Below are 14,751 nucleotides of genomic sequence, written 5' to 3'. Positions count from 1 at the left end.
AGTCCTGGGATCAAGCCCCATGTTGGGCTCCCTGCTCAGCATGGGAGTCTGCTTCTCCCCCTGCTTGTGCTTTCTCTCTCTCTCTCAAATAAATAAAGAAATAAAATCTGGGTTGTTTTTTTTTTTAAAGATTTTATTTATTTATTTGACAGAGCGAGAGAGCATGAGCAGAGGGAGCGGCAGTGGGAGAGGGAGAAGCAGGCTCCCCGCTGAGCAGGGAGCCCAATGCAGGGCTCGATCCCAGGACCCTGGGATCATGACCTGAGCTGAGGGCAGATGCTTAACCGACTGAGCCACCCAAGCGTCCCATGAACTAAAGTTTAAAGTATTAACTCTGATAAATCTCATAACTGTAATATTGGGTGATAAGAGCAAGCTACAGATAGATACAAATAATATATTATTTATATATAGTTCAATTACATGCAGAATAATTCTAATTGTTATTTATGGATGCACATATAATTAATATCTAAAATGATAAGCACTGGGGGTACCTGGATGGCTCAGTCAGATGTCTGACTCTTGGTTTTGGCTCAGGTCATGATCTCAGGTTCCTAAAATCCAGCCCCCTGTCGGGCTCCCCACTCAGCGGGGAGTCTGCTTCCCCTCTCTCTCCCTCTGCCCCTCGCCCACTTATGCCCTCTCTCTCTAAGATAAATAAATAAATCTTAAAATAAAATAAAGTAAATAAGATAAAATGATAAGCACTAACATGAGGTTTGGGGTTACCTCAGAAAGAATAGGAGAGAAGAACAGGATTAGAGATCTAAAAAATGAATCTGAAGCAAAGATGGCAAAATGTGAATGTTTGACAAAGCTAGGTGATGAGTAAGGGTATTTGTTAAATTATTCTCTGCGCTTTATTCTGTGCTTGAAGTATTTAATAATAGAGAGAAATAACAAACTTGCCTCGCTGTGTTAAGAGGCTTACCTAAAGTCCTACAAATGTGGGCGCCTGGGTGGCTCAGTTGGTTAAGCGACTGCCTTCGGCTTAGGTCTTGATCCCGGAGTCCCGGGATCGAGTCCCACATCGGGCTCCTTGCTGAGCGGGGAGTCTGCTTCTCCCTCTGACCCTCTCCCCTCTCATGTTCTCTCTCTCTCTCTCTCAAATAAATAAATAAAATCTTTTAAAAAAATAAAATAAAGTCTTGCAAATGTGCCAGGAATCAGCAGGATTCAAACCTAGTCATATGCTTTCTGATAACCAACTGTTTTTTATTTTTCCTTTTTAAATATTCTGTAATTAATACTATCTTACTAATTGCCTTGAAGTCTTTGATGCAGGGGTGAGATCTCTGAGGCAAAGTTTCTGTCTCCTGTTTGAACATTCACTAGCTCGAGTACATTGTAGGAGCTCAGCCATCCGTTCAGTGCTTCATTGCTGTATACAGTGTTCTGCGTGGAGACAGAAGTTATGGTTGGCATAGCTGAGTCTAAATAATAATAAATGGTGTAATGACAGAATTTTACTATTGTAAGCGCTAGTAAGTTGAGGTGTTAAATTGATCATTCCAAAGTCTGAGATGGAATGGCAAGGGTTTTTAGTTTTCTCTGGCAGCTGTCTGAGAAATACATTGTATGTTCACCATTGTCACAGAGTACTCCATATCATGTTATGAACTAGTAAATGGTACCTTTATAATTTTCTGTTTATTATTGTAGGTATCATAACTGGAGCATTTTACTCAGTCTCAACATTATTAAATCAAATGATACTGACATATTATAAGGTGAGTTTCTGTCTATACTGTGTCGCATGCCCGGCCAAGAATGTTTCTTAAACAGTGTAAATCCTGATAGCATGATCATAAGATTAAAGATTTATTGGGCGCCTGGCTGTCTCAGTTGGTGGAGCGTGCAACTCTTGATCTCAGGATTGTAGGTTCAGGTTCCATATGGGATGTAGAAATTATTTAAAAGTAAAATCTTAAAAAAAAAAAGATTTATGACCTTGTTGCTTTAAAAGATTTTCATTGGGCACCTGGGTGGCTCAGATGGTTAAACGTCTGCCTTTGGCTCAGGTCATGATCTCAGGGTCCTGGGATCGAGTCCCGCGTCGGGCTCCCTGCTCCGCGGGAAGCCTGCTTCTCCCTCTGCCTTTCTCTCTCGCTCTGTCTCTCACGAATAAATAAATAAAATCTTTGAAAAAAAATAAATAAATAAAAGATTTTCATTTGTTTTCATTGAGAATACATTTAATCCAGTTTATAAAACACACAAAATGGAAAGCAGAAGGTATTATTGCTGTGACAATGCCTGTCTTTCTTCAGTACTTTTTATTTTTTTTTATTTTTTTAAAGATTTTATTTATTTATTTGACAGAGAAAGACACAGTGAGAGAGGGAACACAAACGGGGAGTGGGAGAGGGAGAAGCAGACTCCCCGCCGAGCAGGGAGCCCGATGCGGGACTCGATCCCGGGACTCCAGGATCATGACCTGAGCCGAAGGCAGTCGCTTAACCAACTGAGCCACCCAGGCGCCCTCTTCAGTACTTTTTAAAAGAAATGACTGGTTATATGGGAAAAAAAACAAACAATTTTAAAGGAAATCAACCCAAATATAAAGAAGTAAATATCAAGCTGTTACCTGTCTTAGCTTTTGAAAGGAGAGAGCAGTTGTAATATGTAAAAACTATCAGATTAATCTCCTTCTCAGACTTCTGTGAATTACCTGAGAATTCTAACAAAAATCATTGTACTTTCTAACCATGGAGGATCAAGAAAAATTTCTTTTATTTATCCCACATTTCAGGTTTTCTTTTTTTTTCTGGTTGGAAAATAGAGTGTCCTGCCCCCCACCCCCTTCACCCTAACAGATGTACTAAATTTCCTACTGTATTGTATGCTTAATTTATCCGATTATTTCCATTGACTGTGAAAGGTATGGGAATGTGAAAGATCTATTTGAGTTAGAAGTATCTGATTGACTTCTTTTGAAAAATTTTTTTAAGGGAGAAGAAATCAATGCTGGAAGGATTGGGCTAACATTGGTAGTAGCTGGAATGGTAGGCTCTATTCTTTGTGGCTTGTGGCTAGATCATACCAAAACATACAAGTAAGTGGTAGTAGATAAACGTATGGTGTACAACCCAGGGTATTCTGGGTTTAATGGAAACTTTGCTTTTTAATTTGAGAAATTTAAAGAGTGTTATTATTACTAAAAGACTTGGATTCTAGACATTTGTAGATTCCCTTCACTTCTGAATGAAGTCTATATATTGTCTTATTTTATCGGACATCCTTATTTCGACTTTGGGAATTTGGATACCTTACGAAGCTTCTTCCCCTCTAATAATAACCATGCACACATCTATCTTTAGAAGGGCTCATTGCTATTCTACAAAAGCCCTTTCTGAGAAATATTTGACTTCTGACAGAGACTTTATCCTGTTCTTTTCTCATGTTGTAAGCTTAAAAACAAAAAATTTTGTCTCTCCTACCAAAAAATTGTTATCGAGCATAAGGCATTTTTGGTAAGAAGTTTTAGTGTAGGAGTGCCTGGCTGGCTCTGTTGGAGCATGCGACTCCTGATCTCAGGGTCATGAGCTTGAGCCCCATGTCAGATGTAGAGTTTACTTAAAAAAATAATAAAATAAATAAATAAATCAAACCTTGAAGAAAAAGTCTTTAAAAGCCTTTGCCTAAAGTGCTCCACACTGTAGCACCACTTAACTATAATATAATACATAATATGAAAATACTGTATTAATCAAACATTTATATAATCAAAATGCTAATACAAAAGAAGAACTTAGGAATACCAACTGGGAAACTGAAAAGGGGTCTCAGGGGCAGCATCTTTTGCACTGAGCCTTAAAAGAATAGCTATTTATATATACATTTATGATGTATGATTTCATTTATCTAAAGCACATTTGTTAGAAGTCAAGATAGTGGTTACTCTTGGAGGCAGGGAAGCAGTGACTGGGGGGACCTTCTGGGGGTTGGTAGTGCTTTTTTCTTTGGTTTTGTTTTTTGTTATTTTTTTTTTAATTTGAAGTATAGTTGACATACAATATTATATTAGTTGCAGGTGTGCAGCATAGTGATTCAACAACTCTATAGTTACTCTGTGCTCATCAAGATAAGTGTGCTCTTTATCTCCGTCACCTATTTCACCCATCCCCCCACCCACCTCCCCCTGGTAGCCATCAGTTTGTTCTCTATAGTGAAGAGTCTGTTTCTTGGTATTCTCTCTCTTTTTTTCCTTTGTTTGTTTTGTTTCTTAAAGTCCACATATGAGTGAAATCATGGTATTTGTCTTTCCCTGACTGACTTATTTCGTATAGGTAGATCTCTTCTCTAGATCCATCCCTAGTGTTGCAAATGGCAAGATTTCATTTTTATGGCTGAATAAGATTCCATTATATATTTATACACCACATCTTCTTTATCCATTCATTATCGGTGGACACCTGGGCTGCTTCCATAGTTTGGCTATCATAAATAATGCTGCAAGAAACATAGGGGAATGATTATTTTCATTACTCAGTGCCCCCCACAGTAAGTGTAGCTGCCGTCTGACACCATACAAAGGGATTATAATATTATTGACTATATTCCCTATGCTGTGCTTTTCATCCCCATGACTTACTTATTTTATAACTGGAGGTTTGTATCGCTTCCGGTCTTGAAGGAGTGGCCTTATGTAGGAACGTCCCCCGTGTAGACTCTGTGCCTGGCTACTTAGGCTCATCAGCTGGAGCTGGATTTGGTCCAGGCCAGAGGTTGTGGGGTGCTCCATGCCGGAGGCCACCCTGGTGGGAGGGCTGGACTGGAGCACATTTGGGCCAGGTGGTCCCAGGGGCTTCATGCCAGGTCCACATTGGCAGAATAGCTGCACCTGGAGCAGGCGTGAGCCGGGGGGCCCTGGGGCATTCGTAGGCACTCTGTGCCCTGGCTGCCGTGCAGGGTGGCTGGAGCTAGAGTGAGTGCTAGTGGGGGTGCTCTGCACCTTGACCTGGAGCAGATGCAGTCTGGGAGGGCTCCCCTTGCAGGACAGATGGAGCTAGTGTGGGCTAGTGGACTCTGTTCCCGTCTCTCAAGGGGGAAGAGCAATGTAAACAGTGGCTGTTACCAGGATCTCCAACTCCAAAGTGAGTCCCAGCAATTTCCCCACTGTTCGGCAGACACTCTAGGGCTAGTAAATGGATTTCCTTCACTCATAGTCTAGTTGCCCCTTAAACCACTGTTGTTTTGTTTTTGTTTTTAGCTGTGCCCCCAGGGCAGGTGAATCTGCACGGCACAGCCCAGTGATATCTCTCCCGACTGCAGGTCACTGGGTCTATGGTGGGGTTCCTACTGTCACCCTGTCTCTGTCTCTCCTGCTGTTCTCTGTGTGGTCCCTCTACCCTTTATCATGCAGGAGCTGTTCAGTCAGTCTTCCGTTCTTCTTCAGGAGGAATTGCTTTCTGTGTAGATTCTATGTGTCTGTGGGAGGACATGCATTCAAGGTCTTCCTAGGCTGCCATCTTGGGCCTCTAAGCCAAGAATAGCTACGTTTTTTTTTTTTTTTTTTTTTTAAAGATTTTATTTATTTATTCATGAGAGACAGAGACAGAGAGAGAGAGGCAGAGGGAGAAGCAGGCTCCCAAGGAGCAGGAAGCCCGATGCGGGACTCGATCCCAGGACCCTGAGATCATGACCTGAGCCGAAGGCAGACGCTTAACCATCTGAGCCACCCAGGCGCCCGAATAGCTACGTTTTTTAACAGGCAGAATCTTCCTATCTCCTTGGGAGAAATGAATGAATGGAACTATGAATAAGTGAATGGGATGAAATAAAATGAATGAATGAATGAAATATGGAACTGTCACCTATGTATCCTGTGTACCTGTCAGGGCCCAAGATATGTTTGATATCATTATGTTAGCCCTTCCAAAGACTCTCATGTTGAAATTCTCCAAGATAGCTCTCCTATAATTTAATACAACACTTGCTGTGGTTTCATTATTGTGAAATGGTAGCTTACAGTGAAACCCATTCAATCTGTAGATAAAGGGAACATATGTAAAGGATTAAAGTTATTACTAGCCTTTGATCCACTTTAGAATTAGAAAACTTGATAGGCATAGGAATGCCTTCTTTGTTGTCCTGATTTTATTCTCAGAGTAATTGCCATTCATTCACCAAACCTGTGTTGTGGCCATAGTTCAGCTAGGGATTGTGACAAGCAATATAGGGTCCCTGTCCTTGAGACATTTGTGGTCTAAGTGGGGAAAATAAAGCATTCATATATGAGAAATAATAATATAACAGACTAAAATAGATGTCATACGCCCAAGAGATGTCTGTCATGTGACAGTTATTTAGATTCTGAGATGATAAGGGAATTTGGAGGAAGAGACAATGTTGTAAGCTGCAGTGGTTAGGAAAGGCATTTTGGAAGAGGTAGAACTTGAACTCAGTCTTGAGATACAGTGAGGGAACTATCCCACTTGGTGGAACAGAAACGATTTGATCCATATGAATATTCCTTCCTGTCTGAACATTGGATAGGGTGTGAGTTTTGTCGGTTGCTGCTGTTGAAGCTTAAATGTAAGCTTTAAAGTCCATGCTTTGGTGGAAACATTTTCCATACAAGAGAAACCCAATCTTGAAAACCAAGGCATTTATTACCATATGGACAGACCAATGGTTAGCGACGTGATTTTTATATACCTAGGAAAATCAGACAAAATACTAACAATTTTGTTTTTGTTTTAGACAGACTACTCTGATAGTTTACATTTTGTCTTTTTTGGGAATGGTTGTATTTACTGTCACGTTGGACCTTGGACACATTGCCGTCGTGTTCGTTACTGGAGGGGTACTTGGGTAAGCATTGGGTGTGTAGGAGGAATGGATAGTACGCTGTTACAATTCTGAAGTATTACTACTGTGGTTGTACATTTTTAGTTCATTCAAATGTCCTGTAATATTTTAAACTTTAAAGAATCTATCCTGTGTACGTAAATGCGTAATTCTTTAGAAATTAAAAAGAAGTAGTTTAAAATTGTTTTTTTTTTTTTTTGGTATATGTGATAAGTGAAAAATGGATAAGCCTTCCTTAGTCCAGGTAACTTTATTTAGCTAGAAAAACAACTGACTTCGCAAACTAGAGGTAAATTTTTCTCAGAAAAAGAAAACCTTAGAAACTGCTTTACTTCTCAGTTCTTCTGTCCTTGGGCTGATTGGTGAATAATAATAGGGCCTTACGTTAAGTTCAGAATACTCCGTTATCTGATCACTAGAATAGTCCTGAGAAGTAGAATGATTGCCTCAGTATGTGATATTGTCCCTCAGTTCATTGTATCTATAATTCTGGATTTATTTTCCTAGTTTCTTCATGACCGGTTACCTCCCATTGGGTTTTGAATTTGCTGTTGAAATCACTTACCCAGAATCTGAAGGTACTTCCTCTGGTCTTCTTAATGCCTCAGCACAGGTAAACCTCTGACGTCTCTCAAATCTGAGATGACTAGTTTGCTGACTGTTCTAGCGGGTAACAAGTTTAAAAATCGTTCTTGTTTGACAAATTCTACCTTGCAATGTTTCTAGAAGCTAAATCATATGAATGAAATAGTTAGGAAAAGTTCTGGGGAAAACATTGCACTGATTTCAAAGAAGCAAATTTAACAATTATTTCTCTTGTTTTAGATATTTGGAATTTTGTTCACATTGGCTCAAGGAAAGCTCACGTCAGCCTATGGTCCTAGGGCAGGGAATGTTTTCCTCTGTATTTGGATGTTTCTAGGCATCATTTTAACAGGTAAGTTAGGGCATTTTCCTGGCAAAATTACTTATGTCATATTGTCTTTATATTTAATTTTCATGTCCGGTGATTCTCAATGGCTTGGCAGAATTCAAGGGGAAAAAAGAGATAAAAAGCAGGATATTACTTGTCTTTTTCCAAGAATATGAATCTATTCATTCATTTTTCAGATTTTAACTTCAATACTGCTATCACTGTGCAGAGAAAACAAAACCATTGTATTAAGAGTCGGTAAAGACTCTGGAGTGGACAGACCTGCTTCTCACTGGCTGTGTGACTTTAGCCAAGTTATTTCACCTCTCAAATCCTCCTTTTTTCACTCATATAACAAGGTATCAAAAAGTCTGCCCTACAGGGCTGCTACACGGATTAACTGAGGTGGTTCATGAAAAGCTCCCAGCATGTGTCTGGCACCTAGAACGTGCCTAATCACGTCAGCAATTATGATAGTGTGTGGTCATGGAAATAGCACATGGAATGATTAGCCAGTTCTTACCCTTGTTAGGGATAATCAGAATAGACACGGGCAGGAACGGGAGTAGAACCCAACCTGCCCGACCGCCAGAGAAAGAGCACAGAAAAGGGCTTTTATTTGTGTTTGTCTGGGCGCATGAATGTAAAAATGGATTTAGAAGCAAAGCTTAATGTCCAGCAGTGTTTCTGCACCCACGTTGCTTCTCCTGTTAGCTCCCTTGGCTGATTTCTTTCTGCATTCCTTTTCCCTATTCAGATGGCAGTGTAAACTCTTTTTATACAATGTACCTACCAACCAAGCCACATATCCTGCCTCCTCCCCTTGTACTTGATGCTCCAGTGATCCCAGATACCTCCGGTGCCACATTCTTGGCTCTTCTACTCCTGTCTCACATTCTTTGCATATACCATTTCCCGCCTGCCCAGAATGCCTTCCTCTCTCTTCTTATCGCTTGACATGTTCCTACTCATTTTCCAAGTTTCGATTCAAATGTGTCTCCTCTGGCAAACCTTCCGTGATTGTGTCTGGACTGACAGAGGCATTTTTCCCCCCAGGCTCCCACTACACCTTCTACATAACCTACGGGGTTGGGGCGCCTGGGTGGCTCAGTTGGTTAAGCGACTGCCTTCGGCTCAGGTCATGATCCTGGAGTCCCGGGATCGAGTCCCGTATCGGGCTCCCTGCTCAGCAGGGAGTCTGCTTCTCCCTCTCCCGCTCCCCCCTCTTGTGCTCTTTCTCTCTCTCACTCTCTCTCTGAAATAAATAAATAAAATCTTTAAAAAAAAAAATAATTAAAAAAAAATAATAATAACCTACGGGGTTGCAATGACCCTGCAGTATTATAATCGCTTGCATGTCAGTATTTCCTTAGATTGGAGGGTGCTCTAGGGAAAGAATTGTGCTTCTCATCTTTGTATCTTTGGTTCCTAGCATCCTGTATTTGTTCACTAATAAATGAATTGCTAATTAAGTTAGTGGCTTAGAGAAGCACTAGCATTTTTTTCTTTTTCTTTTTCTTTTTAAGATTTAATTAATTAATTAATTAATTAATTAATTAATTTATTTATTTATTTATTTATTATATTTTGTTTATCTCTGTCAGAGAGAGAGCACAAGCAGGGGGAGTGGCAGGCAGAACAGGCAGAGGGAGAAGCAGACTCCCTGATGAGCAAGGAGCCCAATGTGGGACTCAATCCCAGGACCCCGGGATCCTGACCTGAGCTGAAGGCAGATGCTTAACCGACTGAGCCACTCAGGCGTCCCTAGCATTTTTTCATGCTATGAGGATGCTATTGAATATGATGGTACTACAGTGTGCTAAATGTGACAACATCAAAAAAGACTGTACTGCTTAGAGAAAAATATATTCATATATACTCTTTGGTAACTCCACTGATGTTTCTCTGTTTCAGCATTAATCAAATCTGATCTCAAAAGACACAATATAAACATAGGAATTGTGAACGGTGATATTAAAGCTGTAAGTAATGAGCATTTTTATGATTATACTATTGAGAAATGTGTGAAATCAATCTGTCTAGTCAGCTATTTTGTATTCCCGAACCAACTGTTGATCTGTCATAATGGCATATGCCAGATGCTGTAAGGTTTTTTTTATCTCCTGATTCTTTTTGTAGGTACCAGTTGAAGATAGTCCCACAGATCAAGAATCCAAAACTATGATGATGTCCAAGCAGTCAGAATCGGCAATTTGAGGTGAAAGAAGAAGTTAACATCATGTGATAGTTGAGCAGTAAGACTTGGTTTATACATGACAGGAGATGGATACTTAATTGAAAATTACTATGTGACCTCTGACTATAGTTACTATCTTGCTTCATTGTTAACGTAAGCAAGATTTTGCTTAAGAGACTTCGGCTCACATCCTATTAACACTACCATTTATCTACTGAGCATCCCATTGTTAATCCCCTACTGCTGATCAGAAAGTAAGCTTCTTGACGTGTATTTTCCAGAAGTGTTTTCTTTTCTATGGAAAATAGATGGTCAGAGGCTTTCTAAAATAATAATGTGGAGGTCTAATCACCTTAAGTTACAGAGGAGTATATACCATTTAGAACCAAGCGTGCAATATATCCCTAATTGGCTCCCTTTCCATTATTCTGACCAACTGTCCAGTCGGCCTCAGTGGGAGTACCAACATGGCACTTCTAAGCCCTCAAAGGACAGCACTGGGATGAGACTTCCACGGAACCTCTAAGATTTTTCTGGCTTCTTCTATTCTTGTTAAACAGTGCTTTGTAACATGTACTCTCGATGACCATCAAAACTATTCTGTGTACACGTTGAACCCACGACTTTGGTCTTAGACTCATGTTCTAATTAAGCTAAGGAGCCCAGACACAGGCTCATTACCTTGAGTTCTCTGCACTGCCTTCCTACCATGGCCTAAATGCTAAAACTGTTTTTTTTTTCACTCCAACTTGGAATAGAATGATTTTGTACCCACTGCCTTGTTTACTCTCTTTTTTTCAATGCAAGCATGCCTTGGAGATATTGGGGGGTCAGCTCCAGACCATTCAGAATAAAGCAAGTATCACCATAAAGTGATTCGAATGAATTCTTTGGTTTCCCAGTCCACATAAAAGTCATGTTTACACTATTCTGTAGTCTGTTAAGTGTGCAGTAGACTGAAAGAACAATGTACACACCTTAAAGGAAAAAAGACCTCTTGCTAAAAAGTGCTAACCATCATCTGAGCTCTCAGCAAGTCATAACTGCTGATCACAGATTACCTACTAAATAGAATAATAATGACAAAGTTTGAAATACTGCAAGAATTACCAAAATGTGACACAGAGACACAAGCAAGCAGATACTTTTGGAAAAATGTCACCAATGGACTTGCTTGATGCAGGGTTGCCACAAAACCTCCAGTTTGTTTTTTAAAAAAAAAAAAAAGAGGGCGCCTGGGTGGCTCAGTCGGTTGAGCGACTGCCTTCGGCTCAGGTCATGATCCCGGGGTCCTGGGATCGAGTCCCACATCGGGCTCCTGGCTCAGCGGGGAGCCTGCTTCTCCCTCTGACCCTCTCCTCTCTCATGCTGTTTCTCTCTCACTTACTAATAAGTAAATAAATAAAATCTTTAAAAAAAAAAAAAAAAAAAGAACACAGTATCTGTGAACAGCAGTAAATGAAATCACAGTAAAACAAGGTATGCCTGTGTATAACTTTCTAGCAAGAAAATGCCATCCTACGTGTCTGTTGGCTTTTTCGTGATTTCTTGCATCACGCCTAATACTTTGGCTTGAAGGCTGTGGAGATAAATCTGTGGTACCGAAGCCCAGAGGTCTCATTTAGTGGAGACCTCTGGAAATGCTGTCTTCATTCTGCACTATCATGGGTATGATCGTTCTCCTTCGAGGAATACTGTGCCCGGGTACGTGCTCCCTCGGCGTGTTGGGGGGAGTGTATTCTTTTCTTCACCAGAGTGTACATAGTCTCCACACTGTTGGAAAAAAGTCTGCTTTGTTACATGCTCAGGGTAAGGAAAATAGGACCAAATGTGTTTCTACAGTGCCTACCACTTCATTTTGTTTACAATGAGAATTTAAATGTTGTTTCTGTCCTGACTGTCGTAAGCTGATAGGGAAATATCTTTACAATAATGACATCTAAGCAGCCATGATATTTACATTATGTCCACATCAACCAAAAAAAAAAAAAAAAAGTCAGATATACCCTTGAATACTCTTGAAGTGAATTAGCAATTCTGATTTGGGCATATTATATGCATTGCTTTATATTGAAATGATAACATTCTCTGTAATCAAACGACAGTAAATTATATAGACTCTTACCCTGGAGAATGTGTCACCAGAAGAATGTAGCTGGGAATCAGGAGCTCTGGGTCAGTGACCTGGATCTATTTTTAGCTGTCCCTGTCACTCGCTGGCCAGCATTTTCCTCATCCATATAATGAATGTGTTCACTTTGATCTCAGAGATCTTTTTTGAATCTTAAATGCCGTCTGTCATGGGCTAGACCAAATCACTGAACCAGAGGAACTTAATTCTAGCTAGAGAAGAATCCCCTGGAGAATTGGATCAACAGCTGTGATGGATACTTGGTGGATATGGGGACTTTAACATCTGTTTTTGCTTTTTCATTCAGTTGGTGGTAGTGCAGGCAGAATATGCTGAATCATTAACTTCCTTAGATACTTACAGGTTTTATGGCCAAAAATATATTCTAAGATCCCTCCTAAATAATTATTTTTATTTGTGAACTATCAATTGTTTAAAATAATCACATACTTATTGAGTTCCTGAGCTTTTGAAAAAAATTACAGATAAAAGTTGGGCTACTTTGTTTCTGAAAAGCAGCGTATGCGTATGTGATGTGTGTCTTTGTTGATTAGAAAAAGGATGAAATATTATGTTCCAAAACACAAAATGGATTGATAATTTTTTCTACATTTTGAGTTAAAGTTGTAACATGTCAAACAAGAATGTCATATAATTCTGTCTTATCTTTGGAAAATGGAGTTGGGTAACCAACACTTGTGTAAGTTTTAATGAAGTGCTTTTAGAAAGAAATTGGATGCTTTCAAAAGCTGTTGCATTTATAAATGTGGCAAAACAAACAAACACTAGCTTTTGTGAATGTTGGAGCAATGTCTTTAAAAATATGTTTGTGTATAAACTCAGAGCATTGCCAGAAGAATGCCTGTCTGTATTAAGTCATCTTTCATGTTCTAATTTTTGCTTTTTGTACTAATGGTCGGTATGCTTGTCCTTCAGTGTTTCAGACCTGAAATAAATTTATTTTTTTAATGTTCATTTTGTATGGCTTTTTTTTTTAAGTTCTGATGCTTAGGTACACATAGGGAGTGGAAAGGGACTGTAAGATTTCAGAGTGGGCCAAGGAGGGAGTTTTGTGGAGCACAAGGAAACGCAGTCCCCCAGGGTCAGGACGAAAACAGCAAAGTAGCAAGGGCTTAATCTCCTCTCCTTTGTGCCTAACTCCTCCTTGGGCAGATAGGTGCCTAGCATGAGCCATCTGGGGATGGCTACATCTAAGCTGCAGACTTTCCCTTTTTCTCCTGGTAGCATGTACCTGTATGGGACCTGATACCCCACAGCAGATGTCATTTTTTCCTCAACGCCTTGCTGATTAATATCATAAAACCGAACCATAACTTTCTTCATTGAAAAATCGGGTATGATGAACGCTCATTCTTTATAAGCTTCAGTGAGATTATACATAAAGAACATTTAGCAGAAATACATAAAAGACATAGCCAGCACTCAAAAGTTTTGGCTACTATTTTTATGCATTAATGATTGGTAACTAGCACCATATTACCACTTAAAAGTATTTGGATTTGAAGAGAGAAGTTCAAGTGACTTACATCAAAAGAATATCACTGAGGAAAATTTGAGGTCCTGGAGAGCGGCCAATAGAGAAGATATTTAGGGAGGAAGGGAGTGGTAACCATATTATTCAAATCAGACCTGGCAGGGGGCTGCCCACTCCACATCCTCCTGAAGCCAGTCCTGTGTGCAAATAAACTGGTTGGTCACGATTAAGGAAATTGTCATTGAGACTGGAGGCTGGATGAGAGATTAGGGCGGTGAATCCCAAAGGTTTTGGTCTCAGAATTCTTTTACACTTAGGAATCACTGAGGAACCTGGGATGCCTGGGTGGCTCATTTGGTTAAGCATCTGCCCTCAGCTCAGGTCATGATTCCAGGGTCCTGGGATCAAGTCCCGCATCGGGCTCCCTGCTCAGTGGGGAGCCTGCTTCTCCCTCTGCCTGCCGTTCCCCCTGATTGTGCTCTCTCTCTCTCTCTCTCTCCCCCCGCCGCGCCAACCCATAAATAAAATCTTAAAAAAAAATCATTGAGGAACCCAAAGAACTTCTGTTTTTCTGAGTTATGGCTGTTAATATTAATCATACTAGAAACTAAAACAAAACTTTTATTCATTTAAAAATAACCTCATTACATCTTAATAAATTACATTTTATGAAAAATAATTATTTTCCAAAGTAAATGTAGTGAGAACAATGACACCTTTTAACGTTTAGAGAGGGCAAAAAATCTTCCACATCTGGCTTCATAGAAGGCCCCGGATTCTCCTACCAGATCCTACATTCAGTCTGTAAGGATAGGCTATTTTGACATGTTCGAAGAAAAGCTTTGCACACATGTGCAGTTGGAAAAGAAGTATTTTAGTGGCCTTTTCAGAGAATTGTGGGTAGTCTTTAATACAATAGCAAGTTGGAAAGGGTAGTATCTTTTTTTTTTTTTTAAAGATTTTATTTATTTACTTGACAGAGCAAGAGGGCACAAGTGGGGGGAACAGTAGAGGGAGAGGGAGAAGCAGGCTCCCCGCTAAGCAGGGAGCCTGATGCGGGGCTCGATCCCAGGACCCTGGGACCATGACATGAGCCGAAGGCAGACGTTTAACCATCTGAGCCACCCAGGCGCCCCTGGAACTGGTAGTTTCTTAAAGATTAGTTGCTATGTGGACTCTGGAACCATATCAATAAACCT

General features: G+C 40.1%; 1 protein-coding gene across 3 annotated transcripts in view; it reads left to right on the top strand.

Annotated features, from left to right (window-relative positions):
• The window catches only part of FLVCR1 (FLVCR choline and heme transporter 1), a 30,122-nt gene extending 17,092 nt beyond the window's left edge, over positions 1 to 13,030 (top strand). Inside the window, exons 4-11 of one of the 3 annotated variants that reach the window (XM_081824831.1) lie at positions 1,666 to 1,733; positions 2,955 to 3,058; positions 6,709 to 6,819; positions 7,324 to 7,429; positions 7,642 to 7,753; positions 9,644 to 9,711; positions 9,869 to 9,947; positions 10,371 to 13,030. In XM_081824831.1, the coding sequence (XP_081680957.1) occupies positions 1,666 to 1,733; positions 2,955 to 3,058; positions 6,709 to 6,819; positions 7,324 to 7,429; positions 7,642 to 7,753; positions 9,644 to 9,711; positions 9,869 to 9,946 (647 nt within the window). In that variant the 3' untranslated portion in view covers position 9,947; positions 10,371 to 13,030. Of the gene's footprint in view, positions 1 to 1,665; positions 1,734 to 2,954; positions 3,059 to 6,708; positions 6,820 to 7,323; positions 7,430 to 7,641; positions 7,754 to 9,643; positions 9,712 to 9,868 lie in introns of all 3 variants that reach the window. The other 2 variants (XR_004078434.2, XM_006741979.3) reach the window with 2 other exon arrangements.
• The last annotated feature ends 1,721 nt before the right edge of the window (positions 13,031 to 14,751 follow it).

The sequence above is a fragment of the Leptonychotes weddellii genome, chromosome 6 (assembly GCF_054177405.1).
Source record: "Leptonychotes weddellii isolate Sample4059 chromosome 6, ASM5417740v2, whole genome shotgun sequence".
Taxonomy (NCBI): domain Eukaryota; kingdom Metazoa; phylum Chordata; class Mammalia; order Carnivora; family Phocidae; genus Leptonychotes; species Leptonychotes weddellii.
This window is presented reverse-complemented; position numbering and strand designations above follow the sequence as displayed.